At 41.8% G+C, this 12,209-nt stretch overlaps 1 protein-coding gene across 6 annotated transcripts in view; it reads left to right on the forward strand.

Moving 5' to 3' along the window:
- Window positions 1-12,209, forward strand: part of LOC126293273 (uncharacterized) — an 869,155-nt gene that overhangs the window by 334,551 nt on the left and 522,395 nt on the right. For all 6 annotated transcript variants that reach the window (XR_007552257.1, XR_007552258.1, XR_007552259.1 and 3 more), the window contains exon 3: window positions 10,091-10,207. Coding sequence is in view for 2 of the 6 variants with exons in the window: in XM_049986396.1 (XP_049842353.1) it covers window positions 10,091-10,206 (116 nt within the window). In the remaining 4 variants the exon portion in view is untranslated. The remainder of the gene's footprint in view (window positions 1-10,090; window positions 10,208-12,209) is intronic.

Consider the following 12,209-nt stretch of genomic DNA (forward strand, 5'->3'; position numbering starts at 1 on the left):
CTGTTTTTTAAAAACCTTTTATTTATTCCAGTTTACAATAATGACGCCTCCCCACAGAATATAAACGAGTTTTTTCATTGGCTCGAAAATAAAGACATTAATACTTGCAAGTAAAGTATGACGTCACAGATTAAAGCCGACGGGCTATATCGGGTGCACTGGAGAAGGCGAAGACTGTTTTGTCGTCTGGGAAGGTGATGACAACTCTTCTTTTGGGACTCGCAAGGAATGATCCTCATAGATAACCTGGAAAAGGGGAAAGGTACGCTATTATGCTCCATTGTTGATCGTTTGAAACTTTCGCTCTTTACCAGGAAAATGCATCATACCACATATCAGCGATAACAGTGACAGAGGCGCATGAATTGCTTCCTCATCAACCACTTTCACCAGATTTTGCCTCGAGTGGCTTTCTCCTGTTCCCTAACTTGAAACTTTGTGTTTGTGGAAAGAAATTTTCATCAAATGAGGATTTGATGGTAGCAGTCAACGGGTATTTTGCAGAGTTCGCCAGAACGTATTTTTCCGATGGCATGAAAAAGCTGGAGGACCGTTGAATCAAGTGTATTTACCTCAAAAGAGACTTCGTTGAGAAGTAAGGTGAGCTGTGTGTTTCGTCAACATTTTTTTTTCTTGCTTTGTTACCGGAATTATCAAACCACCCTCGCACACCCTAAAAGGACAGGCAGTCTCTTTAGCCTTGCCTAGGACGTTGAGCCAGTTGCTAGAGGAAACGAAGTGAACCAGAGGAGAGCTGGCTAGAGTTGGAGGAGAAGTTAAGGCGGTGATGATTGTAATTCCGCCCGCGCGTTCTCTCCTCCGCGCACCGTGCTTGTAGGCGGTTTCTGGAAGCACGTCAAGCAAGCAGTCTAGACACAAAGATTTGGGGGGGGGGGGGGCGGTAATATTTACAGAAAAATTAAAACCGGCTGCCGTAATATTTACAAGAGTCGGCACGCCGCTGCGTGAGAGGCAGGGACCTCAGTAAACATTCGGTCCGGCTGCAAACAGAGAAATCTATTTGAGAGCTGTTTGTTAATAACAGAGAAAGCAGAGACTCTTATTTAAGCCCGGGGGTTAGCGGCGCAAGGTAGTCTGTGGAACCGTCACGGCACGCGAGAAAATTCCGCTACAGCCATCTGGCCGTACGTCTTTGCTTTGCGCTCGAGGCTATGAAGTCCTAGGACACAGGTTTTCGGCGCAGTCGTGTAATACTCTTTCGCATTTCGCCCTCATTCCTCTCTTTCACTGAGGGATGATATGCTTAAAACTTCTTAAACGTATGCTCAGTGGAGTTTATGCCACACATGGATTTTCAAGGGAAGAGGTCTGCCATGTGGGTCACCAATTTTGATCAAGTTTTGAAGGACGTTGTTTTGTATTGAAAAACAGAAAAACATGTGTTTCGTCTTTTTTGCTAGACACTTTCAAGTTTTTGAAAAAATCTAGGTCATAGTTAACGACGGAAAAATCGTATTTTCCACGCTATACATAGAGAGACCGACTAAAAACAATTATTTTTTTATTAGTATGATATGGGGTCCAAAGTTAATAATTTGACAGTTATTAGCATTATTGTATTCTAACTTGTGCATCCGTCATTGTAGATATCTAGCAGAGCGAAATCATCGGTCGAGACATTAAACTACCAGACCGCTGGACCATGTTCTGTTCTTGGTCGTGGGCTTTTTTCGTACGATATTTTTTCGGTGAATCTGATAATATTCTCATAATAGAAAATACCTTTATTTCCTCAAGTAAAACATGGGCAAGTGTAATTAATAATCGAGCGTATACAGTGTGACAGCTGATTTACCGGGTGATCAAAAGTCAGTATAAATTTGGAAACTGAATAACTCACGGAATAAAGTAGATAGAGAGGTACAAATTGACACACATGCTTGGAATGACATGGGGTTTTACTAGAACCAATAAAATACAAAAATTCAAAAAATGTCCTACAGATGGCGCTTCATCTGATCAGAATAGCAATAATTAGCATAACAAATTAAGACAACGCAAAGATGATGATCTTCACAGGAAATGCTCAATATGTCCACCATCATTCATGAACAATAGCTGTAGTCGAGGAATAATGTTGTGAACAGCACTGTAAAGCATGTCCGGAGTTACAGTGAGGCATTGGCGTCGGATGTTGTCTTTCAACATCCGTAGAGATGTCGGTCGATCACGATACACTTGCGACTTCAGGTAACCCCAAAGCCAATAATCGCACGGACTGAGGTCTGGAGACCTGGCAGGCCAAGCATGACGAAAGTGGCGGTTGAGCACACGATCATCACCAAACGACGCGCGCAAGAGATCTTTCACGCGTCTGTCGGACATTTTGTGAACTTTGTTTTTCTTTTAAGTTCTAATAAAACCCCATGTCATTCCAAGCACGTGTGCCAATTTTTATCTCTCAGTCTACATTATTACGTGGTTTATTTTCAAATTTATACTGACTTTTTGATCACCCAGTACATCGGGATACATGACGCGCTACGAGACGATTATGCTCAACCGACATGCATCTTGAAGTTGACGCCATCGGAATGTACCTTTCTTTGTCAACCGTGTGACAGCAACGTTTTCGGACAAGTAAAGAATTTAGGCTGCCGAATTCAAAATTTTGCGACATCACAGCTGTGCAGAGAATTATAGGATAAGACGTATGCTATCAAAATTCATGCGTCCGTCCATACCTAGTTGTCCTCGCCTATCTTTCTAGATATGTTTATATACGCTTTATACGCATCTAAATCGATATCTGACACATCTCTGTTTAGCAAGGTGACTCAGATAAGTATTCCACGAACAGTGTACCGGAAAATATGTCAATGTGGCGAGATCATGTGCGTGTTTTGCGTGTGGCGCCATAAGTAAGTATGTTTTGCCTGTCCTTATGCCAAGTTTCACCTCAGTCATTGAAAAAAGGCCCTCGAATAGATGATCATCTACGGTTAACAATAATATTCTTTAGATTTATTTTTATCGTATGTTGTTGTTGTTGTTGTTTTTGGGGAAGGAGACCAGACAGCGAGGTCATCGGTCTCATCGGATTAGGGAAGGATGGGGAAGGAAGTCGGCCGTGCCCTTTCAGAGGAACCATCCCGGAATTTTCCTGGAGCGATTTAGGGAAATCACGGAAAACGTAAATCAGGATGGCCGGACGCGGGATTGAACCGTCGTCCTCCCGAATGCGAGTCCAGTGTCTAACCACTGCGCCACCTCGCCCGGTTTTATCGTATGTATCACAATGAAAATAGCTGTTAGTACATTGTATATACTTATTTAATAATTTATCACATCTCCCTATGTTTTACTTCAAGAAGGGGAAAGAAAAGTATTCCAGTTACCAGATTGTCAGATACAACTAAAAAAAAGCTACGGCCAAGAATCGAACACCGTCCAGCAATCTAATACGAAATCGCCGAATCAGAGGTGCCCAACCTACAGCATGCGAACACAAAAACGTTAGTAACTCGAACATTATTAACTTTGTATCCCATATTATACTGATAAAAAGTGTATGCGCTTAGATGATGTTTCGTTGTAAAGCACTGAAAATACGATTTTCCGTCATCAACTTTGACATCGATTTTCTTAAAAAATTTGTGTGTAACCATAAGCCGAAACACGTTTATTTCACTACAGAAAGTTGATCAAATCAAGCGACCCACTTATCAGCCTCTCCCGTTGCTAATTACCGTTACCGAATAATTACATATAAAAATTGTTTTCCAAGCTGTTCGTAATTAGTTGTGGATACTTTTGACAGTCATTCACTCATGTCCTAAAATTCCTGTTATTTTTCGTTGTCGAATTTACATTCCACTCTTGGACACTACTTGAATTACTAGGAACAAAAAGCGAGCTATTAATTCTTAGCTGGCTTCCATTATCCAGGGATAACCCGGTCAAGGACGCAGCTATAAACAGACGTGTCGTGTTTACGTAACAGCCGTTACTGGAATTGCCCTCGGATCGATCTGCTGTTCTGGCGCTCGAATGGGAAAAAATCCAAACACGGCAAGGCCACTCAGTCCAAGGAAAGCCGTAAATTGTGTTGACAGCTAGCGTCCCCAGTCGTTATGTAGCGCGTACGCTCCATACAAGGCTTTATTTCTTTCCATCTCAGGGAATCAAACTCGCTTTGCTTTATTGCAGCATACATTCTACAACGTGTGCTAATCAGTGCTTCCCTTGTTCCGGTAACCTTATGATCCCAGTAAGTGTTAACATTATCTTAAAAAAAGCTGTTTATCGCAGTGTCAGCGTGCCTACGAGAAATGCAGGAATTTATTGTTTGTTTCTAGTAACTGTGAATTAGAACGCGATTTCGACAAGTTGCAATATGCTGAGACAACCTACACTTTCGAATAAGTGATCATTTATTTCCTCTCAAGGAATCAGCGATGTATTTTTATCGATGTAGCGCTCCAACAACGAGCTGTACTTCGACATTCCAGAGGCATTGTTTGCACAATTTTTGGGTCTTCGAAATATGTACAGTACTGAGAAACGTAAGTAGCATCCACTATGAACGTGTTCTAAATTTTTTGGAAATCAAACCAGTTTTATAAATCTTATTTCGTCTTAAAACAAGGCATATAAACCTTCATTCATAAAATTTAAGACGAGGGCCGAAGAGTATGATGAGAATCCGGCAGTGGAATCATAGAGGTGTATCGATGGGCGTGATTAAGGATAAATATAGCGATTTACAGAATCCACGCACTCGGTGTAGTTCCTTAAGATAAGAGGTGTAAGAAAGTGGGAAAAGGAAATAAGAGGCAATAAGTATAATTAGAGGAAACGAGGTCGGTTTACATGCCTGTGACACATTACTGATTTCGTGCGATGTCCCAAGCGAAAAAATTACGTCTGTTAGATGGGTGTGCAAGAGTTTTGAGGAGTCAAACTGGACCATAATTACTACCTGGAAATTCATACTTCTTACTTTTCTTACAGTCCAGAATATTAGAGTCTGTATATTGAGCCATCTGTAATAGAAACCAAGGAGAATGAGGAAATAAGATCAGAAATCAGAGAAAAAACTTGAAGGTCTGATGATGAGGTTACAATTCTGGCAGACGGCAAAGGACTTGGAACAAGAGCGGAAAAGAGGTTTTAAGCTAAAAATCAACAAAAGTAAAAGGAGGTCTATCGACGACGATAGTTTCCATTAGAGAAAACTTGTCGTAATGGCGGCAAAGGTGCATTGACGGTACGTTCACTCATATCATTGTGCGTGAAATAACCATACGTCATTTCCCAAGTTGTTAGTTCCCTGAGACTACACATTCTTATTTTTTACACCATGCCGAGGGTCTTCAGAACTCCAAGATTGATTGGTCTGTGAATTCATATACCAGATACACGCAGGCATGCTTCAGCTACCTAGTAGCCGGTATGTCCACCTTTGGCACGGATAAAAGCGGCGACGTGTCGTGGCATGGAGGCAGTGAGGCCTTCGTAGGTCGCTGGAGGGACCTGCCACCACCTGACGCCCAAGTCACCAAATTCCAGGGAAGGATGCGATGAGCTCTGACGCCACATTCAACCACATCCCAGATGTTTTCGATTGGGTTCAGATCTGGCTGGGGGTCAACACATCAAATGAAACTCGACACTGTTCTCCTCGAACTACTCCGCCATATTTCTGCCCTGTGACGGGGAGTGTTATCTTGTTGAAAAATGCCACTGCTGTTGGGAAACATGACTGTCACGAAGGGGTGTACGATGCTTCTTGGCCGTCACGGTGCCCTGCACGAGCTCCACTGGATCCGTGGATGCCCACGTGAATGTTCCCCAGAGCAAAATGGAGCTTGTCTTCGTACCACAGTATGGGTATCAAAGAACTGTCCCCCCTGAATGAGGAAGGATTCGAGCACTTCCATTGGCATAAAGAAAACGCTATCGGGACTAATCAGACCGTGCAACGTTATTCCAATGCGTCCAGTGTCGATGGGTCACGTGGGCATTTCAGATGTAGTTGCCTATGTCATGGTGTTAACACTGGCAAATGCATGGGTCGTCGCCTGCGGAGGCCCATAGTTCGGTGTACTGTTTGTTCAGACGCACTTGTACTCTGACCGACATCAAAGTTTTCAAATATTCCTTTACGGAGGAAAATCCTGGAGAATTGCTCCAGCTTAATCCTCGTACCACTGAAAATATGGATGAAGTAATTATTAGCGCCGGCGGTGTTGAGAAACAGCTGAAATCGTTAAAATTGAACAAAGCTGTACGGCACGATGGAATGACTGTCAGATTCTATACTGAATTTGCGGTGGAATTGGAAGAAGGAGCTAATTGCAATCTATCGTAGATCCCTCGAACAAAAAACCGTGCCCCGGTCTTGGAAAAAGGCACAGGTCACACCCCTCTACAAGAAGGGTAGTAGAAGTGATGGACAATGACGAATCAAGTCACATGACAAACCAGCATGGATTTCGAAAACATCGATAATGTGAAATCCAAGTCTCACTTTTCTCACATGAAATACTGCTAATTGCAATCTATCGTAGATCCCTCGAACAAAAAACCGTGCCCCGGTCTTGGAAAAAGGCACAGGTCACACCCCTCTACAAGAAGGGTAGTAGAAGTGATGGACAATGACGAATCAAGTCACATGACTCAGACGATATTCTATAAGCGCGCAGTTTCACTGCAAGCCGCTTGTGAGGTATGGCGTCAAAAGCCTTCTGGAAATCTACACATACGGAACTTTGCAGTACTGCTCAGCACTTGTTGTGGTTGAACAGCTAGTTGTGTTTCACCGTGTTGACTGTGTGCCAGTATACCGTTTTCTTGGAAAAACAAAATAAGTTCCAAAATCGTGATGCATCTCATTGCAAACCAGCATGGATTTCGAAAACATCGATAATGTGAAATCCAAGTCTCACTTTTCTCACATGAAATACTGAAAGCTTTGGATCAGTGCAATAAGGTAGATGCAGCATTTCTTGATTTCCGAAAAGCATTTGACTCGGCAAAACACTTACACTTATTGTCAAAAGTTTGATCATATTGGGCGGAAGGGATGGAGTGAAATTTGTGACTGGGCTTAGGAATTTTGAGTAGTGAGGACACAGCATGTTATCTTGGATGTAATAGTCAGACGTAGAAGTAAGTTAGGGTGTGTCCTAGGGAAATGTGTTGGGACCCTTGCTGTTCATTTTGTATGTTGATGTAGTTGCAGACAATATCAGTAGTAAAATCAGGCTTTTTGCACATGATGCAGTTATCTATAATGAAGTAGTATCTGAGAGCAGGTGCATAAATATTCAGTCAGATGTTGATAAGGTTTCAAAGTGGTGCAAGGATTGTCAACTTGCTTTAAATGTTCAGAAATGCAAAACTGCGCTCTCCACAAAACGAAGAAAGAATAGTGTCCTGTGACTACAACAACGATGAGACACTGATGGAATCTGCCGATTCATACAAATGCCTGGGTGTAACACTTTGGGGCGATATGGAATGGAACGATTACAGAGACCCAGTCGTGGGCAGGGCAGGTCTCATAGTACTGTTTGTCTACAACGGAGATTGCTTATAAATTACTAGAATATTGCTCAAGTGTGTGGGACCTGTAACAGATAGGACTAAGAGCAGATACTGAACATACACAGAGAAGGACAGCACGAATGGTCACAGGTTTCTTCGATTCGTGGGAAAGCGTCATAGAGGTGTTGAAGAAATTGAACTGGCTGACTCTTCCAGGTAGACATAAACTTGAAAGTTATCTGAATGAATAAAAATATAGCAACTGACGTACTGTTTCTGATTGTAAGCTCTGAGCTGTAATAATAAATCGTCTGTTGCAATGAGAAGGCAAAGCTGCATTGTAATAATAATTAATTGTCCTAATGAGAAGGGGAGTCTTTCACATTGTAAACGTTAGAAATCTGACTGCAAGAATTTTGAACAGTATAAACTGTCTGAATAATAACTTGGACATGAAACCTAGAGTAACTGGTTTTGCAAAATGAATCACAAAAACTGTCTCTGAATAACATAAGTTGGCCCTGAATGAATAAATAAAAAATACCTTTAATTTTTCTCCTTACCTCTATTCTGCTCAAATCTGGATAACGCATTACAATACTGCTCTCTCTTGCGCGCCACTATGCTAAAGCTGCAGATTACTGTATCCACACAGAGAAACTCGAAAGGTACAATGAGTACTCCGTTAACCAAAGATGGAACTGTTTATCGAATATACCTGGTTGTATGATCCGTTAAAAACAATTGTTAGACAAAGATTAGTAAGAAAATGAAATATGCGCATAAATGACCACACTCAAGTTTTTCATTCGTCTGTAAAGAATTCGTGTTAGTATTTTGGAGCTGTGGCTTATTATACTCATAGTTCGGTAATTTTCACATCTGTCAACACCTGCTTTCTTTGGGATTGGAATTATTATATTCTTCTTGAAGACTGAGGGTATTTCGACTGTCTCATAAATCTTGCTCACCAGACGGTAGAGTTTTGTCAGGACTGGCTCTCCCAAGGCTGTCAGTAGTTCTAATGGAATGTTGTCTACCCTGGGGGCCTTGTTTCGACTCAGGTCCTACAGTGCTCTGTCAAACTCTTCACGCAGTATCATATCTCCCATTTCATTTTCATCAATAACCATTTCTATAATATTTTCCTCAAGAACATCACCCCTGTATAGACCCTCTATATAATCCTTCCACTTTTCTGCTTAGAACTAGGTTTCCGTCTGAGCTCTTGTTATTCGTGCAAGTGGTTCTCTTTTCTGCAAAAGTCTCTTTAATTTTCCTGTAGACATAATCTATCTTAACCCTTGTGAGATAAACCTCTACATCCTTACATTTGTCCTCTAGCCATCTCTGCTTAGCAATTTTGCACTTCCTGTCGATCTCATTTTTGAGACGTTTGTATTCTTTTTCGCGTGCTTCATTTACCGCATTTTTATATTCTCTCCTTTCATCAATTAAATTCAATATTTCTTCTTTTATCCAAGGATTTCTACCAGCCCTCGTCTTTTTACCTACTTGATCCTCTGCTGCCTTACTACTTCATCCCTCAGAGCTACCCATTCTTCTTCTACTTTATTTCTTTCCCCCATTCCTATCAATCGTTCCCTAATGCTCTCCCTGAAATTCAATTCAACCTCTGGTTCTGTCAGTTTATCCAGGTCCCATTTCCTTAAATTCCCACCTTTTTGCAGTTTCTTCAGTTTTAATCTACAGTTCATAACCAATAGATTGTCATCAGATTCCACATCTGCCCCTGGAAATCTCTTACAATTTAAATCTCTGTCTTACCAGTTATAGGAAAAGCAATGTATTTAATATCTCTACCTTGGATATTCCATTAGACTTGCTGCTTCACATGTTGATTGAACAAATTGAAACATATTATTGCCATTGCTTCCTCATTGTAATACAACTTAACAGTGTCTGCATCCTTACTCAAACACTACTCAACATTATCACAGCTGAACTGTGACTGCCTGACTCTACCAGAGCTTAATGTTGTCTGCCCCACTGCGCCCTCGCGCAGCCCAGACTTCTGCGATACAGGTACCAAAAGTATACATGACACCTATCAAACTATCCCAAGAAATCTCTCTTACAGAGTTTCAAGAACTGGCTTTAAGTGATGACTCCATAAATATATTACAACCGCCTATGAGCCCCTCCCACAGAGATGGTGAAGACAAGATTAGAGTACCTAAAGCATGCACAGATGCATTTAAAAAGTCACTATACAAGTGCTCCTTCCACGGATAGAATGGGAAATATCGCTAATAATTAGTACAATGGATCGTATCCTCTGCCATGCAACTCAGGGTGTTTGCTGATTATAGATGTACTTGTGCTAGTTTGCATACCATGTTCGATAATTGTATCCATCTTGAAATGTAAAAATAAAAATTTTATCAAATATACAAGTGTTTCATTTTCCATGTTCACCCGCAAAGGCAGCGGGTAGTGTCTTTTGAGGCGGCCTAATAGCACTTTTGCCTTGTAAAAATATGCTCTCTAGCAGTGTTTGGTTACGTCCACTACATACAGCGTACTGATGCTCTTTGCTTGTGCTCCTGTGTTGCAGTTCGCAAAGAGAACGAGGAGTACTTGAGCGCCATAGGCAGGGACGACTCAGGGCTGTCCAGTGCGGGCCAAAACGTCACGTCTGGCCCCCCGCCGTTGCTGTTGGACAACCCGTGAGGTGAGTCACAGCAGTTGATACCGACATCTTTGTTTATTCGTTCGCCATTTACAAAGGCATTCATCATGCACTGTATTAACTAAAATATTCTGTGAAATCTATACTGAGATACAATATTCTTTACATATAATACTGTACAATATCACAAATATTCTGCAGACAGGGGAGTCTGTGTATGTCCTTCAGGCCACCATCGCAGCAATACCCTTCACACAGAAGTCAGTGGTTCGTTAACTGGATTTCCCGGTGCTCATATTCAGGACTGTCACACATGCCCAGTTTGTTTGTCAGTTGCTTATACCTTACCAACGTACGTCGTGACACGGTCAAAGTTGGCCACAATTTCCTCAGGAGGTTGACTTCATAGATTTTTTTGAGTCCTCTAGCAAGTATTTGTTCGATGTCCACTTACAGACCATAGAGTCGAAGTCTTGCAGTTCTTCGTCGGTCTTCCAAAGGTGACGAAGTTTGTTTGTGCATGCTAGGTCAGTGTATAAGGAGTTGTTGTTTGTCTAGGATTTTCTGTAAAATCTTGTGGCTGACTGTGATCACCTAATTTCATGGGGTCTATGTTTCTAGAACAGGGAGCAAGGCCAGATGGGCTGGTCCTGAGCATTCCAGAGTCTATCATACATTTGCAATTTTACGTGTGCACATCTCGACCACATTTGCGAACATTGAAACTGTGGTGTGCGTACTGTAAGACCTTCGGTACACACACCATCACATTATTTGACTTGTCGCTCTAACGAAGTAGCCGAGTGTCAGCAATATGTCTCGTGGTCTTATGGTGGCATGTTTATCTTCTGCCGTTAGGTCAGACAATAGAAATGCCACATGCACACTTAGAGTAGCAGATTGACGGAGACCAACTTTAAACAAAACTTGATTAATTTTCACACACATTTATTAAAATAATAACAAGCATATACATTACGTAACTTGATTCTGGATGCTGTTCACAACTGACAATCTGAGGTACTTTTGGTCTTGGTATGTTAATCTTATTCTCCCATATCTCTGATACTTGACAAAGTGTCTATTCATTTATCTTCATGGCTATGTACAGGAATATGGTAATCTTATTAGGTGCAGACTGAAACTTGACTATAGACTGGTACAGACTAATGCAGACTTGTACAGACTGGTGCAGACAAGTTCAGACTAATGCAGACTGACTAATCGGAGGTCTGCGTACTCGTTATAATACCTCGCGCGTTCAGGTATAACTGTGCAAGTGTGATCCATGAGGAGAAAAGCTTTTACGTTAGCAGCAATCTCGTTGGCTGTGTTACATATTAATACGCGGATTGGCGGAAGCAGAATTTGGTCCGTCTCTAAGACAACGCCATCTTGTAGTGCGGAGATGGACGAGCACTGCCCGTGCCGTGTTGTAGTTAGCGGGGCGCGTTCTATTGGGAAAGTTGTGTACGCGCTGACTACGCGGAACTATGTACACAACAGAAACTATCTTCCCTTAAGAACTCAGATTAAGGAAATTGGATCAGTGGTTCCACTGACTGCTTGTGTTTAGTCTGAGTTTATCATAACCTTCTACGAGAGCGTCCTCTCGTCTAATGCTGAAACACAAGCTTTCTTCTTCTTTTTTTTTCATCGGAAATGTTGTTTCTCTCTTCTTTGTGACATTAGTGTTGTGGTTGGCAGGAGAGCCAACACAGGGTTACTCCAGGAGGCTGAAATGCACGCGTTTTAGCTCACACAGGGTGGCGTGAGGTCTGGAACATGACAAGGGAATTAGAATTGAGAAAAACGGACGTAGCTGGTGGAATACTTAACTTTAATCCATTAATGACGAACGTCGCTCTTGACATTACATGATTCACAGTATCAATAGCAACAGATAATGGCGCCTTGCTAGGTCGTAGCAAATAATGTAGCTGAAGGCTATGCTAACTATCGTCTAGGCAAATGAGAGCGTAGAAGTCAGTGAACCATCGCTAGCAAAGTCGCCTGTACAACTGGAGCGAGTGCTAGGAAGTCT

This window comes from Schistocerca gregaria, chromosome 10, assembly GCF_023897955.1.
Source record: "Schistocerca gregaria isolate iqSchGreg1 chromosome 10, iqSchGreg1.2, whole genome shotgun sequence".
Taxonomy (NCBI): domain Eukaryota; kingdom Metazoa; phylum Arthropoda; class Insecta; order Orthoptera; family Acrididae; genus Schistocerca; species Schistocerca gregaria.